Genomic DNA, 23942 nt, shown 5'->3' with positions numbered 1-23942 from the left:
ATCACTGACTCTGCCTTTGCACCCAAAGAGTGGTCTCAGGAATGTGCTGCAGCAGTGCAGCCCCTCTGCCCTGCCACGTGCTCTCTCCACAGCTGTCTCAGGCTGCCCATGAGGAGCCTGGTCACTTGTATCTATGAGAATGGAGCTGCTTGGCTGTTGGAAGCCAGGGGTGCATATTCACCTGAATCCAGGATTCAGATATTCAGAACGTCACAGTTTTGGATCTACCCGAATGTGGACTTCAGGGGAGACACCGAGGGACTTTGAGGTGCACTGACTGATATAGTCAATTCTCTAGGTGGGCACTGACCTCCTGCATCGTTGTGATGAAAGTCCTGCAATTTGATGTTCTTTTGCACTGCACTACTCCATCTTCTTAGTTTTTATTAAACTTTTATTCAAGCAGAGTGCTTTAAGTTTCTGGATCTTGAAATTCCTGGCTGGATTCTTTAGTATTCATCATTCTCATCTGATAAAATTGCTCAGTTCTTCTACAGAAATTGAGACATATAAAGCTTCCTTGATTCTGAAACTTGGTGGATTCAGAAGTCAGAAGGGATACTATCTCTTCTGACTGTATTTGCTGTGCTGTTGCTTTTGCTATCATCAGTGTATATTTTTATTAATAGATACTGCTTTGTTTTGTTCTTACTTAGCCTGGTAGCCTAACATTTAGAGTAGCTGAGAATTAGATTTTACCTAAAGGACATTTCATTTATTGAAGGCTATTTGAAATTGCTGATTTAATGAATGTATTGCAACTTAGCCAATAACCAATAACCTCACCTTCTTTCTCTGCAATTCCAGTTCTGCATAACAAAGAGAGGGCCATATGTATCCAGGGGAAACTGAATCACTTAAGCAGAAAATACAGTCTGTCAAAACACTACATAAATGCTGTACATGCATCTTTTTTTAATTGAATTGGGTAAGTTGAGAGATTCCAGTGTATTCTGAATGTCTAATCCCTGGACGAAGTCAAAAAATTATCTGCCACTCCTCAGGCTAAAATACAAGTCATGAGTCAATCAATTAGTCCTTTAAAGGAATGGTGAATATGTGTAAATTGATGGTGGTTTTAGAGCTCCTTGATTCAAGTCCTCTCATGAATTTAGTTTATTGATTAAGAAATGCTTCATCAGGAGCTTCAATGCCATTCTCCCCACAGAGATGGAACATAATGTGCTAAAGTACAGGCTGACATGAAAAGGATTTGAAGTCTGCAGAGATGTGCCTGCATCGAAGAGTAGCTCTTAGGGTACTTTTGGCTTAACACATGCAAAAGACCTCCAATATTTCTGTCCTGTAATGAGGGCTTTAAAAACCCTCTCGCATAAAGAAAATACTTGAAGGGAGGGGAAGAAGCTTCTTAATGATTCTTTTCAGTGGGTCACTGCTCTGCAGTGGCTCTCTAAGATGCTATGGATTTTAACATTTTCTTGAGCACAGCTGGGCTTTCTTTTTTCCCTGGCATTTTTATTCAGATATAAATAGCTACTAGACCAATATTACCAGGATTATCTTTAAAGAAATAACTGTTAAAGGCATTAAAAAAAAAAAAAAAAAACCCACCCTTGAATTAAAGCTTTCCAGAATGACTGCTATCAGTTTCATGCCTCTCTTCTGGGTGCTCATGAGTCTATCTAGGAAGTGTAAATTTAGGGAGAGAAATAGAAAGGTGTATGATGAGTACAGCAGATGGGATATTTAGTGTATCTTTTTAGAGATTCTTCTTCTTAATGCAGCATGATTCCTGTCAAAATTTAAATGCTTTGAAAAATTTGATGTAAATCTGTTCAAAGGAGAACTGATAAAGCATTAAAAAGTCCAGCAAAGAATATTTTGACCATTTTTACATTTTTTTAAAATGTGAAATGTGTTATTTAAAAGAATAAAATAAACCTAAGTTCTAGGAAATGTGTTGCAACGACAGGGTTTAAATGGGAAAAAAATTGTAATGGGGAAAAGAAATCCCGTGAAACAAAAAATCCAGTTCCTGGCCAGGTCTGTTTAGTAACAATTTCCTAAATCTGCAAATACTTCTGATTCATAGAATCATGAATCATGATTCTGTAAATACTTTTGATTGATGGTTTTAAAGGGAGAGAAGATTCTTAAATGTCAACTCACAAATGCAAGTGGATTAAGATCTCCTGAGCCACCTGCTTGTTTTAGTGGGGATGGCTCGATCATGTTCCACATGTTCCTCAGAATGGTGCCTGAGCACTGGAGCTTGGTTGTGCCCTTCTCTGAAAACTAGGTGAAGAGATCTTCCCAAGCTGTAAATATCAATAGTCTCAGTGTAATTATGCTTTTGCAAAGCATAAGGCTCTCAATTACCTGAAGTGTAGGCTGCTGTCATGCAGGAGGAAGGGGGAATGTTTAGAGTGATGGTGTTTGTCTTCCCAAGTTATGTGTGATGGAGTCTGGCGTTCCTGGGGATGGCTGGACACCTGCTCATGGGCAGTGGGGAATGAATTTCTTGTTTTGCTTTGCTTGTGCATGAGGCTTTTGCCTTCCCCCATTAAACTTTTATCTCAACCCACAAATGTTCTCACTTTTACCCTTCTGATTCTCTCCCCCGTCCCACTGAGGGGGAGTGAGCATGTGGCTGTGCAGTGCTTAGGTGCTGGCTGGGGTTAAACTTCTGTGTATTTTAAATTGGGTATTACCTTTGAAGCCTAAAGAACACGTCAGATAAGCTGTTATCACATCTCACATGTCACCATGGAGTGCTGCAAGATAGGTCTCACTGGGAGCTGGCCAGCATTGGCAGCAGAGATGTGGGAAACTTATTATAAAGACCACCTTCATAACTGCAAGAAGTGTTGGTGGAGGCAGAAGCTTTTAGTGTGAAGGAAGCGGAGCCCATTCATTAGCTGTTCTTGCTATGTGGAAATTCAAACATTAAATAAAAAGGACTAGTTGTACTGTGCAACTCATCACTGTGCAATGAGCATTGCACCATGCTTTGACTATAACACCCACCAAGTGTAATAATCATCTATTGGCCAGATTATCTTTCTCCTCTGGGGATTTTGACCTATTTCCTGTTGAAACAGATTTTTTTCTCATGTCACATCCATGCATTTCCCATCACTCTGTAAGCTGAAGAAGAAATATAGTCTGACAAATTAATTAGCTAGAATTCTCCTATGTAGGAGACCATGTAGGAGTGTGTAGACCTTAAAGGAGTGTTTGTCACCAAATGAACATGTCTGTGCTAGTTCAAAATGCCCTTCAAGCTATGTCTGAATTATTTCTCTGTTCAAATGAGTTACTCCTTCTTGTAGGTGGACTCAAGAATCTTGTCCTTCATCTTAATTTGTATACAGCAGATTCATGGCAGAGTAACTTAGTCATATGAAGGAATGCAGATAACACCTCCCTTGTACACCATGCAGAGTTGTTGTAATCCAAGGAGTTGTACAGGTAACAGACAAGTAAAACCAGGCCTGGGATGTCTACCAAAACAATCGGGTTGCAAACTCTGCATAGTCAAGTTAAAAATCTAGTTTAGCTATTTGTATGGGTTCTTAATCAGGCATGTAATGTGTACAACTTCACATTAAAGTTAGAATTAATTACATCTTTCAACTCATCCATCTAAATGAACAATGCATTGCTTAATGCAGCTTTGTTTTTATAAATATCCTCCCATTATGCAGCAACTGAATATTCCTGTTTTACCTTGGCTTTTGTGTGTGGGAGAGGCACTCTGGAAACTAAATATATCCAGTATTAATTAAACTATTGTATCTCAGAAGGACAGCATGATAATTCTTCTTTATAGTTTTATAATGAGATTTGTCTGAACATGAAGAAAGCTCAGCCAATTCAACATTTTTAGTTCAATTTTAGATTTTATATCAGTGAGAGTGAGCAACAATTGGCTTCTGGCAATATTTTACAACCTGGCACTTAAGAAAAAAGACTGTTTTTGAAACTGAGTTTTGCAAGTACTCAGAAAACAGGAAGAAACGATGTGCAGGGAAAGGGGAAATGGAGAACAAAACATGGAGGAACGTTTCTGGCACCTAACGAAATAGGAGGGAGAGAAATGCCTGTGAAATACGAATCTGAACAATAAAGTCTTGCTGATTCCTAAGAATGACTTGCGGTAAGTTAGATCATAATTTTCCTTCTTTGTTATGTTTCTTGCCCTGTTAATGCCCCACATATCCCTCATTTGGTGGCCTTTGTGCTTACCTCCCTTCCTCGTGCCCCATATGAACCAGCAACTTACCCTAGCTCCCCTTGAAGCCCATGACACAGGCATATCCCATGTTTGTGCCATGAACCATTTGCAGAGGGTTCCCATCTTCCAGGATACACCTGGTGGCTCTGACTCAGAAATGCTGAACACAAGGGCTGATTTTTGCTCTCAGCTGTCCACAGTAACCATGGAAAGGTTTCACTTCTACCTTGGATTTAACATAATCCAAACCTTGAGGTATCTTGAACTGATCTCAACGAACTAGAATTTTCCCACTGAATTACTCTACTTTAAAATGTGAGAAGTCCCCGGTTTACTTCACCTGTCACACAGGTACCCTGTTGTTCATAACTTGTGTTTATTCCTTGAACAAAGCAGTTGAGCCACTCTTGCAGCCCAGGGACAAGGAGGGGACAGCCTTGCAAATTGTGCTGAGGTTGTTAAGAGGCAGAACCCCTCCAGCTGTTTTGTCTGTCCTGTCCCTGCCACAGCTGGCCTGCACGGGTGGAGCACCTGCACGTGTCTCAGCACAAAGTCTTCTTTCTTGGCCCAAATGAGCTTTTGTCAGCACTTTAAAGAAAATTGCTGGACTTTGCATCTGAGTCATGTACACGCAGCCCCAGCAGCTGCTTTTCTGCGGGGATGGTTTTCTCTGGCAAACATGTGATAGCAAATTGTGGAGGGCCCAGAAACAGAAGAAGGAAATAATTCATGAGTTTGCAAAGACTTCCAGACTTTTTTCCATGATATTTCAGAAGTCAGTTCTTAGCCCCGTGTAACAGACAACAGACATCTATTACAAACATTCTCAACCAAATGAAAAAAATATGTGGCAAGCAAGCACCAAAGATTACAAATATATATTTTGCAAAACTGCCTGTAATTATGCAAAGTAAATTTTATGCAAAAAGCGGCGCCACCTAAATGGCAACGTAACATATGCACACGTTCAAAAAAGACAGTCTTTTCAAACAAACTATTACCACAGTCGTGCAATAGCTTGAGTCTTCAATTACAAGTTAATCTATGCTAGTAAAATGAATTCTTTAATGTGGGGATTAGGGTTTTCATGTTTTTCACTACTGTTTCTACTTTTCCAAGTTGACACAGTAAAGAGACATTATAGGAGAAGGCAGAGGTGCCCACATGTGTGGCAACATGACAGTAGTTTTGCTGCAGCTTTCCTCTTGGCGAGGTAAGAAATCCAGTTTTAGATGGCTCAGATGTTATCAAAGCAGGCCTGTAGATTAAGTCTGTTAGTTTTTCACCTTAAACTCAGACACAAGCAGTAAATTTTGTACTAACAACAACACCGATAGTTGTTATAGTTTTCTCCAAATTACCCTCTTTTCTGTGTTTCCTGACAAGTAGAACTGGTCTCGTGACACTGGGCTGCAGTGCTCTGTTGCATACCCAGAGAAAGCAGGACTGTTCCAGTCATGGCACTTCATATGTGCTGCCTGCTCTTGTACTACGATGAATTTTCTTCACATAGCCTCCCCAGAGATCTGGGCTGAAGTTACAGCACTGTGGTTCAGAGTGAAACTACCTGAAAGAAGAACAGGATGACACAAGTTTATATAGGTTGCAAACCATGATGTCCATTACCTAGTTGGTGCAATGAGCTGGCTTTGTACTGCTTGTGTTTTGAAAGGTTCCAGAAAAGTCCACGGAAGGGGTTTTAGATGTGTTGGTGCAGATGCAATGATAGCCTTGTCAGAATCAGAAGGTGTTGCAACTTCCTAAGTAGTAATAATAGATGGGTTGATGCCATCCACTTCCCTAGTTTGTCTTTTCCTGCTTTGTCATGAGGGTGTCTGTCTGGAACGGCTAGAAAGCGGAAGACTTTTCAGTTTTGAAATATTGCAGTTGTAAGCACCCGAGAAGGGAATGAGTGCCTTGGCTGAGGCAAGAGTGCTTCCCTGCAGTCTGAATGACAAGCTGGGGTCCAAGCTCCACTACACGGAAGGGGGAGTAGTGGTTTTGAAAGTTAACAGTCTCCATTGGCCTTTATAAGTTCTGCTGGTCCTCTGTGGCAGTCTTAGGGAGGTGACTGTTGGTAAAGGCACAGCACTCATGAAGCTGAGTTTAGATCACTTTAAAACATATAGCAGGCATGAAGAATAGATCAAAATTGAATGTATCAGAGGAAGTGACATAGATTCTGAGAAAATAGATTCCTTCATGTAGGGCCTTTCAACACTGGTTCTGAGGAAAAATAGATGCCTTCATCTAGGGTCTTTCTAGATGAGTCCTCAAATCCATGACCACTTGAGCCAAACTGACTCTAGAGTCCATAAAACCTGGTCTTAAAGTAAAGATCCCAGAGCCAAAGTTTTCCTTCCACTGAATTCACCTAGTGAAGAACCAAACTCATGTCATTGTGTGAGTTAGTAAATACCTTTGAATCACAGAACCTTACACAAAGATGTTAAATTTGTCTATTACATTGATCCACGTGTCTCCTCTATGGTGACCAGAGTCCACTAAAAAAACAGTTTGAATTCTTTGTATCATATAGCTGAAAGAAAACAAATAAAACCACCACCACCATCACCACCAGAACTCCCATATCATAAAGATGTATTTACCTGAACTTTTCACCTTACTTTAGATACACACTTGGTGGGGTGGGTAGTCCTGGGTCTCTTGTCCTGTTTCTCTTGCTCTGTCACTGTGTGTGTTGAACTTGTATTTCCAGTGCAGCATTGTGACTTTTTGACAGGCCATGAAGGTGTGTTTGCAAAGGCTCCCAGCGTGGTGGAACACTGTATCCCGGCCACTTCCCAGGCTGCATTCTGCACAGCTCCCACACCAGTCACCTGTCTAACCTGGTGCAGAGAGTTGCTTGCCCTCATAGTGTGGGGTTTTCCCACAGTCGCTCCTTGTGATTGTGTCCTTCTACAGTTAATGCCTTGCCATCCCTGAGCTCTGTTTAGCCATTCCATCTCCCAGCCTTGGTTAACAAAAGTAGAGTGAGCCCTCAGAATGAACAGCTTTGCCCACGTTTCTACGTGGACAACTAAACTAAGTGTTTGAGACATCGCCTCTTTGTAATGCTGACCAGCTACTGATGATAAACCTTCTTTGTCTCTGCCTTCACACTTAGCTGATCAGTCTCCATCTTTTCCATATAATGAACTATTTTACTATCTCAATTTTGTCCATTTTTATAACAAACACTTCCCTTTGGGTTTTGCCTTTGGAGATTTTCTTGCTTCACTGACTCTCTGGAATACTATATTGAGCTTGTTTTAAATTGCAAAGTGTGCCCATGTGTAGTGTGCCTCAATGAAACATGCATGAACTGCTGTTCCAAGCGGCTCCCACTGTCAGTCCATACGCAGTGTTTCTGAGGAGGCTGCTGCTCCCAAGTTCCCCAAAAGTACTGCCTAATGTCCCCACTTCAGTTCCCGTCTCCATTTCAAGCCATGGATTCCCCCTCTCCAAAGTTAACCCTTGCTGTAGCTGTTCAGCATGGAGTCCTAGCTAGTGTAGCACTCCCCCTGTTCTGCATGTTCAGTTACATGGCAGCAAAGCTGACCTGAGGACGGTTTTCTTTGGAAAAGTGTACCAAATGTGCAATAGTGTAAGAAACTGAATAGAGAGTGTAAGAAGCTGAATAGAGTTTTACCAGTGAATACTAAAGATCATCAATGAAAGTCCCCACTGAGAAACAAGTGCCACAAGAGATCATTTCTCAAACAGTCTGACTAATGCAATTTATGACCCTGTCTCATCTCCTCAGGCTCCTGTTTAGCTAATGTGTCATCCTTTCAATCTTATGTTTCACCCCAGCTGTCCATGTTTTTACATTTAAAGGCTTTGCATGAGCTGTGCCTGATACTGTAGTAGTAAAGGTCACTAAGCTGACTTTACTATTATGTGGGTTTCATTTTTATATATCAAACGTGATGAGGAAGAGTCACAGTGAAATCTGTTGACAAGATCAGCTTTAAATATTGAAGTTATTAAATGACTTTGCTGTCGGTCTTCTCAGGACAAGGGGGACTGGAAATCTCATTAGAGTATATAAAGTGACAGATTTTGTGGTGACAAGTGTACTCTTGGAGCCCAATGTTGTCCCTCATGTGAATACACAAAGAGTAAAGTTGCATATTTATTTAGAGGTTGGCCTACAGCTGTGTCTAGAGCAGCCACTGACAAGAGCCAAGACCACCCTCAATGCATCTCTAAGAGGGTTTATAGCAATAAAGGGGTCTTAAAGGGCTATTATATATTGATTTTAAACTTCCTTTTTCTTTTTTTCTGGTAGGCAACCTCCCCAGAATTAATTATTAAAATTATAACTTTTTAATCACCCAAATGAACACTATGCTCAGATAAAACAAGTCTGATATGTCAGGTGGAATGGTCTGCAACTGTCGGCATTCTTCTGTACCTTTTAGGTAAAGTAAGCTTGCTGGTTAAAACCATGAAAAGAAAACAAAATGTTATTTTGTTTTCTCTTATGCCTTCTCACTTACAAAACTGCTATTGTTGTAGTCAGTAAATGTCGTCATACAGCATGGATAGCTGAAGTAACATGGAAAATACATTCTTTTCTGCCAAAAATATATTTTAGAAAACATTTAGTTTTTATCTGCAGGTAAAAAATACAAGATGGTATGAGCCTGACTATGCATTAGTAAAACTTGATTTTTTACATATAATATCTTATAGTCAGCAATAAGATATAAACCAAACTGACACTTATTTAAGAAAATGAAGGACATATTGTCCCAAAACTGGATATAAAAGAGAGGAAACCACTCAGGGAATGTAAAAATGTAAGCATGCAGTTCCTTTTGAGGAAATTTCTACACCTTTTACTCAGAAGTTTCATGTGATCCAGACTGAGTGCTATTAAGTTAAAAAAAAAAAAAAAAAAAATTGGCTGAGGGCATGAAAATTTTAGGCTATAAAAATCCTACAAGATCCTATTAAAATCCTTTATTGGGAAAAAAAACACAAAACAAACAAAACAAAACAAAACCCAAACAACGAAACAAACAAACAAACAAACCCCACTGTAATTAAATTCTACTATGGAAGTCATAGTCATTTGTGAGGGACTGCCTGATCTTTCCTTAACTTTTTTACAGGATGAATACAATGAAACTTGTGCTAATGCCCACCATGGTCTATACAAAACTGCCTGTCTACAGCTGAGTCGACTGAAGATTTATAAAGGGAAAACAAAACAAAACAAACAAAACAAAACCAAAAAAAAAAAACCAAAAACACAAAAAAGGGCAAATTCCCATCTAAATTTTTAGAGAAACAAATAGTTATCAGAAAAGTTTCCTGAGTGCTGAGGAAGCTCTTTCTGGGTATGTGCTTCAACCCTGCCAAGGCTGAATACCTAGAAACATTCCCTAAATGGGAAGCAGTGGTGTTCCCCAGTTCATCTTCCCAGAGAGCACTTGATAGCTGAGTTCTGAGCATGCTGATGGGGTGAATCAACGTGGCATGCAGAGCCTTGAGTTCTTCATTTAAAAATACAGCCACTGAGGGAGGCTGTAATGATGTTTGTTCCTCATTTCAGGTCCTCGTATTCAGAGTGCTGTCCCAGTAGATGGAGGATTTGAGTGCTGGTCCCTCCCACACTGTCAGAGGTTTGGTGTCCAAATTCCCCTCATTCCAGAGGAGTGGCCAGACAAGGAGGCTGCAGACTGGGCTGTGATAAGGATGTGGGCTGGTTGGACCTGAGCAAGGATCATTAAGCTTTAGTTGTGAAACATGAATGCTTTTGTAAAGCATCTTCCCACCCATTCAAAATATCTTCCCTGTCAGTAGCAGGGGTAGGATGTTAGGCACGTGCCTCCCTCAGCAATTTAGAAGGTTGTAGGTTGCTGGATGTTGTACATCCCATCATGAAGCATCCAAGGCCATTCCGTACCTAGGACAGGGAACTTGTGTAACTAGCTGAGGTATTTTACCTCATATCACCCTAAGAACACAATATCTGAAACCTCTGTGAAATTACGCACTACAGTCTGGGGCCTTTAATTTCTTTATCTTTGTGGGTGACTAGAAATAAGGGCATACAAAATGACAGAGGCAAAAGATGGGAATTTTGTGCTAGTCTCATCAGCTTTGATCCTAGTTTTATGTGTGGATTACAGGATCCTGATGGAGAACACTGTTTATCCACACAGACCATCAAATGTAAGGTCATTGTCTAAGAAAACAATTATCTGTCATTATTAATTTAACGAAGAGTGCAGCATGCATTTACATGACTGCATGTATGGGAATCTTCTCCAGGAGTTGTGATAGGCTCTCATCACGGTCAACGAACATTTGCTTCAGCAAAATGCAAGAAATGACTTGAAGTTGAATGGGAGAGAAGATCAGGGAGTTTGCCACTTGAAAAAATACATGCAAAGTAAGAAAAATAATAATAAAAAAAAGTAGAACTGGCTTGAGTACTTTGTAATCCAAAATAGTTTAGGCCTTGAAGTGTGAAGTTATGGTGCTAAAAGTTATAAATGTTTGAGCTGAAATAGTTTCAAAATAAACATTGTAAGTAATTATTAGGTAAAGTCTAAACCAGGGGGATGTTAATTATTATTTTGCTTAAATGAATTCAGTGGAAAATATGCTTTGTTGTGAACCATGGTCATTTAAATGAGTTACCTTTCCAATGACAGAAAGAAGTATTTTGGGAACAGTTCTGTAACTTTCTACTCCTTAAAGAACACTGGGTAGTGCCTACTGGAAGGACTAGTAGTCATTGCTGAGCTCTAAATTACTTTCAGGCAAGTAGAAAAAAATGTTATGGCCTCTCAGGAAAGCTGTGTGAAATAATATGACCAGTGTGCAAGGGTGGTCAAGAAAATAAATAAAATGTGAAGATGGTCAGGGTAAAAAGGGCACTTTAACCAGGTTCCTGTAAAATCCATAATTTCTGTGGAATTCAGCTGCAATTACATGAACTCAGGAGTCTAAATCTGAGAATTTTTATTTTGAATGTAGTACCTGACTTTAAGAAGGCACGTGAACAGACATCTGCTGTCAGGAAGCAATTGGAAGGTCAGGGACCTTCAATTTATGGTCAATAAACAATGGAATATGAAGTTGTGTTTTGCAGAGCAACAAAACCTACCTTCACCTCATTTTAGTTTCACTTTTAGAGTTTCAAAAGGCTTTCAGAAGACTATTGCTCTGTTTCCTGAGTTACAGCTTTGGTTAGTTTTTGTTTTGGTTCCCTTGGATGATAAGCACCAGGAGATTTTGCAGGTGCCAAAGCAATGCTTGAATGGTTACCAGTGACACACAGAGTAATTGCCAAATGATGATTTCAAAAGTGTCATGCTATAAAAGCTGCTTGAATGGCCGTGGTTTTGTCAGTTGGCTGAACTATTTACTGCAGAGCCAAAAGGCCTAAGTGAAAGTGCTCTGAGATGGGGTTTATAAATATCAATCCAGGGCAACTCTTGTCCAGGGTTAACTACAGAACCTGTGTTTGTAGCGTTCACTGCACTTTTTAAAGCAGTGCTTTCTCATCCCCAATATAGCAGCTTACACATTCGGGAAAAGAAAACCAAGAAGTCCTGACTGTACTTCCTCAGCTGTAACTTACACAGCCACAGACTAATTAAAGCCCTAAATAAATGTTGTACTTAATTAAAGGCAAACCCAAGTCTATTGAAAACTGAGGAGAATAATGAGCTATTTCTTGTTGTACATGATATTTATATACAATAAACCATGTGCTAAAGTGTTTTGTGGTTGGCTGATGTTTTGACTGTTCTTTGCAAAAATGGGAAAATAAGGATTCCGGTGAGCAAGCACAGGCTTTCCTCCGGCTGGCTTTCCCCCCAACTGGCAGATCAGGAAGGCGTGATCACTTACTGATTTGAGAAATAGGTGAAGTGAAACTTGATGGGTACCATGGCTGAGCCTGGGTCACCATCTCTTCTGGGCCAGCACAGCTGTTCCTGCAGCCAGTCAGTGAATCATTTTGGGGAACTGATCTAGCAGAAGAAAACAACCAGTTTAGGGGGGAGGGGAGTCTGTTCTTGTATTTCAGGTGAATCACTTCACCAGTACTGCTGGTGAGGAGGATGTGCAGACAAGGGGGAGCCTTGCTCAGGGGACCAAACAGCTGGAGGCAGAGGTTGTGCAACGTGTCACAAATTGTTTACCAACCAAACCATGTTTGGTAACAGCCAAATCCTGTAATATTGCTAAAAGGTGAGGAGCAACTAAGGGGAATTCCAACGAACTTCTGTGAAAATATGAGTATACATATAAATATTCTTCCTAAACTGTGGCCTTGACAAAATCATTAGTGTTTTCTGATGAGGTACAAATTCCAGTCTTGTGCTCAATACACTTCATAGAGGGCTTGAGCTGCAAACAGAACAGGGAACTCTGCTCCCTCTGGTTCCCAGCAACACCATAAGTATGGCAGAATCCTCATTTGCGTGGCTGTGGTTCAGATTATGTATTTCAATGGCAAATCCCTGTCTTGGGATTGCATTGCTCAGCCTTTTTTTAATCTAAAGAAAGTTAGCAAGCCGGAGCCCTTAAAAGTGATAATTGTATTGCGGGAGAGGAATTTAAGGTCATCCTATCCTGATTTATAGAGAATTGAACAAAACTTATGATTTCTTCTTTCTTTTTGGACAAATTTTATTTTTGGATGCAGGAAAGCTAATAAATGAAACAATGAGAACACTTGAAAAAAACATTGCAAGACAAATGTGTTTCATTTAAATGCTAATTTGTTTATAGTATTTTCTGTCACCCTGGTTTTTCTGAGTTGCTTTAAAGCCTTCTACTTTTTCATAAGATGAAGTCAGTTTCTTTAGTTTCTGCACAACATTAGGAGCAGGATTTCGCTTTTCTCACACATGGGAACATAAACAAACCTTTTGTTTTCATTCCCTGTCCTTTGTTTATATATTTCTAGCCTGAAAATAATGTAATTGACAGCTGGTCTGGCCAGTGGGGTGAGGAGTAGTAACCCCAGAAGCCAATCCACAACCACACCCACAAATGTATAAAAATGTAAGATAATAAACAGGCTCTTGCTCTTAGGGAGCAACTCTGCACCTGCAGACCTCTTGTCTCCGTGTTATTGCTTTGCGTGTCGCGATCACAATTTTCAAATAATGTAAATAATTAATAGTTTTGATGAGAGTTATCTGAACATAGCACATGCCAAAAACACGGTGAAGAAGCTGTAAAAATGTATAAAACCCCCCATGATTATATATTGGAAGAGGACAGAGGAAATGGACTAGCACTCCTGTACAACTGCTACAGTAAAGTTTTCTAAGAAAAGCCCCAAGCTGCTACTGTTGTCTTTCCTACATGTAGCCATCAGTCCAAGTAGAGAGAATTTCCGCTCCTATCTCCAGAAAAGTAATTTGCAAGCCATTTCTGATCCTGTTATATTATCTGCATACTTTCTTCTCTTTTGCACAACAACTTCTTTGGGAACATTAATTTTAAAAATTGCCTCACATATTGCAGCATAAAAGGAAAAAAAAATCAAAAAAACCCAACATTAAAACTGATACAATCTTTGGGCAACAAACCTGAGAAGGGCAAATATTGATTACATTGCAACATCTCTTGCACAGAAGGTACAGTGAAATAAAGCAGTAGTTGCAGCTTGTCATGAGCTGTGCTTGTTTTTACTTAAAGTCCAGTATCTTCCAGTGATGTTATTACCTGATAACCTCAGTTTTAAAAAGATGCATACTCTACTGTGAGGGAGAGGAGGGTTTTGAATTACGAAGTCGTAAAGACTCTGCCTGACAGACAAGCAGTAGCCGCAATTCATTTTGTTGCATTAGGCTCCCTGCTCATGTTTTTTAGGTACTTGGGGCTCTCGGAACCGTGCTGCTCTCTGCACTTTTCCTATAGACTAAGCTTTGTCAGCCTTGGAAATGGAACTGGGACACAGGTACCATGCACTGGCCAGGCATTCAAAATGTGGGGTGGGCTTCTCTGCTGCTGGGTAAATGTGTTTTGACCAGCCGAGTCTCTTTGCCCTCCTTGTCCTGATGCCCAAAGCAGAGTCCTTTCTTGCCCTTTCCTTGACACCCCAGAGCAGGGTGACAGAGGGACAATCTTTTCACTGTTACTGCTTATTTGTGGTGCCAAAATTCACTGTGGGCTGCCAAGACCAGCTATCCCCCCATACGTTAATGACATTCCTGTACAATTTGAATGCTGAACACCATCACCTCACAGCTCACCCGGTCACTCAGCCAAACCTCAGGGAAAGGGAAGACCTGCAACTTCAGGATGCACCATTACTGTGTCTAGTTCTGGGTTCCTCAAGGAGCTCCTGGAGAGGGTCCAGCAGAGGCTACAAAGGTGATAACGGTCTGGAGCTCTCACTTATGAGGAGAGCTGGGACTGGTAAGTTTGAAGACGGAGGGGGGAACCTCATTAATGCATACAAAGATCTCCAAGGTGGGTGCCAACAGGATGGTGGAGCCCAGCAACACTGGGGCCCAGCAACAGGAAGGAGCGATAGCCATAAACTAAAACACAAGAAGTTCCACATCAACACGACGGAGAACTTTGCTCTGTTGAGGGTGGCAAAGCACTGAAGCAGCTGCCCAGGGAGAGTGTGGAGTCTCCTTCTCTGGACACACTCCAAACCCACTTGGACACGTTCCTGTGTCACCCGCTCCTGGTGACCCTGCCTTGGGGTTGGGGAGGGTGATCTCCAGAGGCCCTTTCCAACCCGAACGATCCTGTGATTCATTTGGCGATACGGTTTGTTGTCGCTACGAGCAGCGACAGCGCTGGAACCAGCGCTAGCTCAGAAATTCCCCGGCGATCCCCCATAAAGCGGCGCCGGTCCCAGCTGCTCTCGGTTGCCCCGCAGCGGGGCAAACTTCGCCTACCCCGGGGACGCGGCGGGGCCGCCGCTGCAGCCGCCGAAGGACGCGGAGCCCTTCCCGGGGGAGGAGCGGGGCGGCGGCCGGCGCTCGGCGGCGCGGCCCCGCCGCGGCGGGGAGCTCCCAAGATGGAGGCGGGCGGTGTGACAGGGCGGGGAAGGGGCCGGGGGGGGGCTGCGCCCGGGGCAGGTGCGCGGGGCGGCGCCGCCGCCGGGAGCCGCAGCCGGGCCGAGGGCGGCGCTCGGCGCTCCGGGAGCGGCAGCGGGGCCGGAGCGGGGCCGCGCCGCTCCCCCCCGCCGGGCGGTGACTCGGGCTCCCCCTCCCGCCCCGCCTCCCGCCCCGCTCGCCCAGCCCGGGCCCGGCCCAGCCGCCGCCGCACGGCGCCGCCGCCACCCGCCGAGCCCGGGGCGCCGCCGGGAGCCGCGCGGGGGCCATGACGGTGGAGCAGAACGTGCTGCAGCCCGGCGGCGCCGCCAAGGTGAGTCCCCGGCGGGGCCCGGCCCGGAGCGGCTCCGCGTCCGGGCCTGGCCGCGCCCGCTCCGGCCCCCGCCGGTTCCCCCCGCGCCCGTGCCGAGCTTCTCCCGGGCCTTCCCCGTGCCGCGGCCTCGCCTGGGCCCCGCCGCTCCGGCGGCCGCGGAGCCGCAGCGGGGGCCGCTGCCGGCCCGGCCCCGGGTCATCCCGGCCCCGGGCTGGGCGCTGCCCTCGGGGGAGCCCCGGCGCGCTCCCCGCGGCCCCGGGCGGGCCTGTTGCGCTCGCGGGCTGCCGGGCAGAGCGGTGGGACCGGGGCTGGGCGGGAGGAGCGCGGGGTCCCTGCCGAGATCCCCGTGGGCCCGGGGGGAGATGCTGCACATGCCCGGCGTGACCCCGCAGCGCCGGCATCCGCGCCTGCTAAAGGTGAACGCTATTTCCAGCGAGTGACGCGCTCCTGCTGGAGTGAAAAAGTGCCGGGTTTAGGGACTCGTGTAAGCGTGCATCATGGAACGGGGTTAAGGGAATGACGGCGCTTACCAGTCTGTTACTGTGTGCCAAGAGTCGACGGAGAACGTCTCTCTGTCGAAAGAAGAAAAAAAGGATACCATCTAAGGCTTTCCTTTGCTTGAACTGAACTGTCAAGAGAAATGTCTAAAATTAAACGTCACTGCTCTTAAAATAATATGTTTTAAAGGTAGCTTGTAGGTTAACGAAACTCTTCTGGTTAGTGGTATGACTGTTGCCTCTTCCCGGCTTTTTATTAATGTTTTTATGTCGCGTGCTGCCTTCATAAGAGAATAAAGGTGTATGTGCTTTGGTATAGTCGGTGTGGAAGTTAAATGGCTGCAGCCCTAAGAGTGGACAGTGGGAATGTGCTGATTAGGGTATAATTGGTTAAAGTGGTACAACTCGCGTTTAAGAAGCCTTTTTGGAGGGAGGGCGTGTCTGGCCGAGGACTGCTCTCATAGTTGGAAGTAGTTAGCAGTGAATCTGGCTGCTTCAGCAGGAAGGCGAGGGTTGAACGGGCTGATTTTGTTCCTCTCTAAGTGTATTCAGTCGGGGTGTGCTCGCAGGTTAATGTAGCAGAGTTGCTGCTACATGTGTCTGCTGTGTTTGAAAACTGTTTTTGCTGCTGTGCATGTGACAACTTTCGTGAGCAAGTTTATCTTTTTACAAAACCTCTTGTCAGTGGGTTACTTAATATTTGGTAATTATCACATCAGGTACTCTGTTACACAGTACCTTATGGACCCTGATCAGTGCTGCCTATTTGTGTTTTCTGACAATAATCCTGAAGGAGAAATGCTCGTTTTCATCTAAACTAGAAGGGTCCTTAGTTTTCAGCTAAACTACTGCTTTTGGGTCAGTAGTTCAGATTCAGTTGAGATTCAAATCGAGGATAAACCCAAAAGGAGGTTGAAGATTGATTGTGGTATATACCAGATAATCCATGCTGCAGTAAAAAATAAAGCTAGCGATAATTCTGAAGTTGTAATCAGCATCTGTGGGTGATGGTCACTTTTAAAAGTGTCTAGAGAAACTGAATAAAATATCAAGGTTTTTTTCATGGCAGAGATTTTTTTGTTGTTATTATTTCTATTTAATTATCTGATTATTTTATTATCTGCAGTTCTTGTTACCTGTTTTATCCCTAACTGAATGCATTTAGGGAATGAGGGAAAGACAGATCTTAAAAGTACTTTGTAAAGAAGCTTTATTTGACTCCCAAGTGAGTAACTCATCGCGCAGTGAGACCAATGTCTAGCTAACTGGGTGACAAACTTTAACATTGATCAGGTATTTGCATGTAAGAAGGCAAATGGAGAAGGTGCAATGGGCTGATGGATGGTTGAAAAGCGGAGAGGCTACCATGGCACTAAATTATTTTTTTCCCTTGAAAGAGGAAAAATCCAATCTCCACAAATAAGGGAGCTTGTTCTGGAGACCTCAAAGTTTGTTACAATTGTTTTCTGATAGCGTGAAGAAAGCACATACAAGTAGAAATATCTTGGTTTTACAAGCGATGCCTGAGTCATCAGCATACCTTATTGAGAGCCATGGTTCCCAACATTGTTCATTAGATGTTTTCTTACTGTCACACAGGAAGTGTGTGTCAAACTTCAGCAGCACTTGGAGATGTAGGTTTGTATTAATAAATGCTCTAGCTACAAACAGCCTGTTTCCCAATGAAGCTATCTTTAGTTTATTGTGTAGTTAAAGCAGCTGCATCAGGTCAAAAGAAGTTTTTTCTTTCATCTCTACTGGTCATCTTGACCCTTAGTTAAAAATTGTAATTTATGTCCAGAAGCAAATAATTAATCGTATTATTCTTGCTGCTTATGGCCCTTGTGTGCTTCTCTGACATTGTTCAGTGTCTGAAGGTTATAGGTAATGTTCACAGTAAGACTAAGGAGTGTGAATAAAGGTAAACAACATGAGAAGTTTAAAAAAAGTAGCTTCTTGTTTTGTCCAATCTGCATTTCTGTCTTGTCCAATCCTTTTTTTTTTTTTTCCTGTCAGGCATTTTGCTGCTGAGGAACTAAGGCATGTGTGTTGCAGGATTTCCCATACTCCAGGCAGCCCTGCATACATCAATTTTCCTCCTGAAGGAAGATCTTCCCAGGCCTCCCCTTGTGCTGTGCAGATCCTTCCCTCAGCCAGTGTCCCCTACACAGAGAGTTTGGGGCTGAGTGAATGGTGGTTTTTCTGGTTACTGGAAGCTGTGATGTGGGGAGGTCAAAGGTGTTTCAGCGTTGTCTCAGCTCTTATAAATACTGTGATGGTCATCTCGGAGCAGCAGGTTGAAGAAGCTGGGTTTTAATTGGTGGCACTTAGCTGGCCTCTCAGCAATGTGTGTTATCAAGTTCTACTGCTTCTGGAGAGAGCCTGACATTTGGTTGATACACGGATTTAAAGGTTGTTTTATCTGTCCTTTGGTTTCCCACACCCACTGTTATTTCAGACCTGTGATTCAGCAGTGCATTGGCAGTGTAATCTCAGGAATAGTAGAATAATAGTAGAACAGAGCTACGTCAGCTCAGCTCATTCTTCTTTTTCTAAAAGAAGCACAAACTTTTAAGAATATTTACCACTTGAAATGATGTGTGGCTTAAAGCAAGGTCTGATACTAAGTTCTTCTCTCTTGCTATTTTTTGAGGTAGAAAGGTGGAAATTGTGCTAGCTCGGGTGTGCTTCTGTACTTGTCCCATGGTTTTGATGTACTTATTATTTAAGGATTTAGCTAATAATATGGCACTGAGTATTTTTTTTTTCCCTAAAAGCAATAGCTGCTTCATGATGAAGCAGAGGATGATAGAGTCATCTGTCTCCACCAATTGACATGATGCAGTCCTGAATGGCAGGAAATGAATGCAAAGTATCTACTGAGCACCTGGTACACAAGGAAGGTATCTTGGGAGCTGTGTACTTTTTTTTTTTTTTTTTTTTTTTTTTCTTCTCCCATCTTAAGATGTGGCAACTGTCCAAGGAGTTAAAATCCAAACCTTTAAAATCTCTGTATTCTGAGAGTTCAGGGTTGCCTGGTGGATCCCAGAGGCTGCAGGCTCCCCCTCTCTCATCACGAGGCCAGAGCCACTCTTTGCCTGTGACCAAGGTGTCCCTCTGCACCTGAGCAGTGGTCCCTGGGTCATGGAATGAGGATGGTTTCTGCATCTCCTCATGAATGGGGAGCTGTCTGTGTTTGGACTGTGTGACAGGCAGGCTGGGAGGGCTTGAATATGGGGGGGTTACAGCTGCCAGTGCTGGTACCCAGAGCTTTAGTACCTCTTTGTCCAGGATGAGCAGAACAACACTGGTTTACTGAAAGTGTTTGCACTAACTACTAATTTGCAAACATTACTTGAAGTACTGTGGAGTTATGCTTTTAAATATATGCATCTTGTTCTGTATTTAAGAAGTTCATATCAATAAACTTTATAGTATTAGTAGTTACACCTTTGACACAGATTCCTGTTGATATTTCTGAAAGCTAGAGCAAGGTGCAAAGGCCAGTGTTTCAAAGTAATTTTGAAAGTCCTTGTCAAACTGGTCTGCTGAATGTCTTCTGGTTTTTTGACTGTTCTGATGAGTTTTGGTGGGAGTGGGTGGAGGTGTGTGTGGTTAGTGTTTTGGGTTTTTTTAATATTTTCTTTGTTTAGTATCTATGTAAACTTGCTGAATCTTGGAGGGTTATGTTTATTGGTATAATATGATATGAGTCAGCACCTTTATAAAATCTTTAACAGCAGTTTAAAAATTTTGCTTTCAGAAAACCTTTCACAGAAATTCAGTAATGATTTTGATAGTGTTGGCAGGATTTTACAAGTGTAGTTCTATCATTACAATTTGTCTGAAATAGTGTCTTTAAATATGTTCAGTGCACACCTTGAAAAAAAATACTTCTTCAGAATATGAAAGTGTAAAGTTTATAGATTTTCCTGGTAAGCTTTTGTAGTATTAATTTAAAATATCTGTAATAAATCTATAACACACATTCCCCCTCCCTCCCCCTCCAATATTTTTAGGATAAGCCTGTATTCACAGCTACTATGAGCAGCAGCCACAAAAGATGATAAAACCCATCAGCTTCTATGAAAAGGTAAAAAAAAACAAATTACCCATGTCTTAAAATAGAAAAGTATTTCACATTTTAAAAAAGTACTTCATAAAGATAAGTGGAAGGATAATTGAACAGTTGTCTTTCTTACACTCTTGTACCTAAGAAGGTATGTTGTGGCCGGCTTCTCCTTAATTCTATGAGTTCAGCTGGTGTCTGTGGACTTGAGTAATTGAAAGGGAATGAAAAGTAGAACAAAAGATGGAATTTCTGCTCTGTTTCTGGCTAAATCTTCTCTTCCTCCTTGCTGAAGGACCCATCCAAGTGTTGACAGCTCGATTTTTCAGTCCCTGAGAAGCTGGCTCTATAGCTCCAGTGATGTGAATGGTGAGGTTGAGGGATGTCGCAGGTGCTGGGGACCAAGTGGCCAGGCTGGCAAATCAGCCTGAGGCCCCAGAGGACTTGGAGGATGCCTTTTCAGGCTGGGCTCAGATCTTTGAAAAACCGGCAGGGAGGTCTCTGACACTCAGCTGTGCCAGGAGTTGTCTGAGGAGCTGTGTCAGACACCCCCTTACAGCCATTGCTGGCAGTGCTAGTGACAGGGGGATTATTGAGGTGCCCAGAGGTGCCTAAACATGTATTAAAATAATACTGCTCTTCCCTGTTTCTCGTGAAGATACTGGTTTTCAATTCCCAGCTGGTCAAGAGTCAAATGTGACATTCCTGGTAATCCTTAGCATAAAAAGTAAACAAAAAGCTCAAGAGCCATGTCTTCACTTACATATTTTACATATTTTCATGTAGGAATAAATTCCTTTAAAGGCCTGATTTTTTTTTTTTTTTTTTAATTGATTTTCTGTTCTTAGAACAGAACTCTTAAAAATCTGAAGGGGGGGAGGTGTGAGTTGCTGGGACATGAGCGAGAAAAGTCTTTTCTGCTTTCTCTGAGTAGAAAAGCCACAGGTGTGGGAGCAGATTTTCTTGGAAATGAGTGTCCTGATGGCTTTCACTTTCTAGTTCTCTTGTGATAACCACTGTGATTGTTTTAAAGTGGGTGAACGTTGCCTTGAGTCACAGTGAACGATTGTGTGAGTATAGGTTTCTTTTTGTTTGTTTTGGTTTGTTTTGTTTTGTTTCTTTGTTTGCTTGGGGTTTTTTAAGCCGGCTTTGTTATTAAACTTCCCCATCAAACCCTGGTGACTAATTTACAATGTGTGGTGGTCTTCAGTCAGCAAATGGAGACCTTTAAATTGAAAGAATTCAGATTCTCACCGGGGGGCCTGTTAACTTGTGCCTGGGATAGCAGTGTAGCATCACAATTCAAAACACAAGTTAGAGTATTAGATGAGTAACGTAGGAGAGGCTCTTCTGACAATGTATTTCAAAAGGATTTTATGAATTCAGGGTAGAGTTCAATCTTTTTTCACATTATGAAACAGGGATGGCTTTTGTTAGCTGATGATTACACTTTATCAGTTGGGGTGCTCTTAAAGAAGTCAACATCTGCTAAGAGGAAAATATTAGATTGGAGTGAAAATGGGTTCCGTTTCAGTAGTCAGGTGAATCTAATGTCACTCACATGTGACTTTTGCCAGGGAGCTGAATGTGTGATACATGGGATGAAAACTTCCTCCGTTCCATTTGGGACTATAATATGTCCAGTGTTCTGCTTAATGGATGGTCAAGCATCGTTAATAGGGAAAAGTTAATATTGTGAATCACAGGAGTTAATTGTGTGCAAAACGGTGCAAGCTGAAAGCTTTCTATAAGCTCATCTTTTTTATTAGTTAAAAAAGGGAGAGATTGCTAAAGCTGTGGGGCTGAAGGAAAGATGAGGTGGTGAGATGCCTTCCTGCAGAGCATACCTTGCACGATAGTGCCAACTCAAGCTTTGTGCCAAGTAAAGGTACAAACTCAGGCTCAGTGCCAAGCAGGAGGAAATACTTTTTGCTATTTCCTCAGGTGAGCAAATGCCATCTCTGGCTGTTTCTTGTGAACACTTGTAACTCTTTATTTGGCAACACAGGGTGTTCTGAACAGCACGTGTCAGGTTTTTCCACGCTACTTTAATACTGTGCTGAATATAGATGTTATCATAAGCTGTATTGTGCCTACACGCCTCGGCCAAACTTGCAGGTAAAATCGGGGGCATCTGAAATGGTGGTGACCATCTAAAATGTTGCTTTTTTCCAGCACTGACGTTCGCTCTCTCTCATTGAATTGCAGAGTTTGCATTTTTTTATTGCTAGATTTCTTTAGGACTTCAAAACTTGCAATTGACTAAGAGCTCTACAGACACTATTGGAAAATTTTCATGAAACTTCTTTTTGAATGATCCTGTCCATACTGCGTTTGTGCTCTGTTGCCACCCCATTTTTCACAAGTGGATAAAGTAGCTCTTGGCTGCAGAGGGTTAGGCCTCCCTGCCTCAATATTTGAGATGAGTACACCAGTCTGTGCTCTGGGGTGGCTGTGGGGCTGTGCTGACTCCTGCTGACACTCGCTCTGTCTTCTGGCAGAGGGGTGGTTTTAGCGTACTGAACTGCACAGTGGTTTTCCTGTGGGTGTTGTGCAGAATCTGTGGGTTTGGGCTTTAATGTGAATGAAATGTTAAGCAACATTGATTCAAAATGTTGAGGTTGCTGTGAAATGCTGTGAAGGAAAAATTGTGTCCTAAGATGGTATAAAAGACAGAATGACACAAAATGTCATGAGCTGGACACTGTGATGGCTTCAGTTGTTGGTGACAGGCTTTCTGAGTTCTCTGTTTAATTATAGAGTGGTTTTCCCACGTATTTAGTAACATCATTCATTCTAAGCATTTGAAAATCACAATGAAAATAACCTATTCAGACTAGACTCTTGCAATTTGAGGAGGCACTGATTTTTTTTTTTTTTTTTTTTTTTTTTGGGGGGGGGGGGGTTAGTTATCATTGTTTTGTAAATGTCATTAGCTTTTCTTTGCCATAAAGGATGAAATTCAGGAGTATGTTGAAAGCCATCAGCATGAGAGTTTCCCTGAAATATGATGTTGCCTGGTGATGGGACTTCAACAGGAACAGCATTGTTCCTGTGAGCAGTAGCACCCCTGAGTGTCTGCAGTTTTAAGATATCTCTCTGTCTAAGGGTGTTGGAGAGGTGGAATCCAAAGGACATGTGATGTGGAACAGCTTGAAGGCTGGAGTGCAATTAGGTTAACTTTGAAAACATCACCTGACACAGATTTGCATATGTAAAACACTTTTTTTAAGGGTATCAGAAATATTGGTATGCAAATTCTAACAAGTTTTATTCTGAGATGTACAGCTTTGACTTGATGCTTTTGTTTATACCTGGCTTCTGAATTATTTTACCTGGTGGATTCTTGCTCAAAAAAATTATACTCTGCACAATATTTCTTTCAAAATGTTTCTGTTATCAACTAATTGGCAACAGTCAAGTTTGTCAAAGTTTAGGTGCCAAGAAAATGCAGATTATGCTTAAAATATCCTTGACTAAAGCTTTTTTAGCCATCAGGTGAAAGCATATTTTCAGCATTACAGTAAGCAGAAGTAGATAGAACAATGTATTTAATGAAAGCTTGAGAGAGGTGTTAGTGTTTTCAAGGCATGATTTAGAGCTATTTAAATCTAATTGACCCTTGTATTTTACCATACACAGAATTAGTAAAAATAAATGCACATGATATAATGTCATTCTATCCCCCCGTGGCTTCATCCTGCCGATTGTCATCATTTCACTGGTGTTGTACCCCAAAATGCAGAGGGCTCTCTTTAGAAGAGGATGTTCACTTGACATTAGGGTCTGAGTCTGAGGTGTAGAACTT

General features: G+C 42.3%; 1 protein-coding gene across 2 annotated transcripts in view; it reads left to right on the top strand.

The window, feature by feature from the left end:
* Window positions 1–15469: 15469 nt before the first annotated feature.
* The window catches only part of USP25 (ubiquitin specific peptidase 25), a 93959-nt gene continuing 85486 nt past the window's right edge, over window positions 15470–23942 (top strand). For both annotated transcript variants that reach the window (XM_040054784.2, XM_040054782.1), the window contains exon 1: window positions 15470–15568. In XM_040054784.2, coding sequence (XP_039910718.1) covers window positions 15524–15568 — 45 coding nt within the window. In that variant the 5' untranslated portion in view covers window positions 15470–15523. The remainder of the gene's footprint in view (window positions 15569–23942) is intronic.

This window comes from Hirundo rustica, chromosome 2 (assembly GCF_015227805.2).
Source record: "Hirundo rustica isolate bHirRus1 chromosome 2, bHirRus1.pri.v3, whole genome shotgun sequence".
NCBI lineage: Eukaryota > Metazoa > Chordata > Aves > Passeriformes > Hirundinidae > Hirundo > Hirundo rustica.
This window is presented reverse-complemented; position numbering and strand designations above follow the sequence as displayed.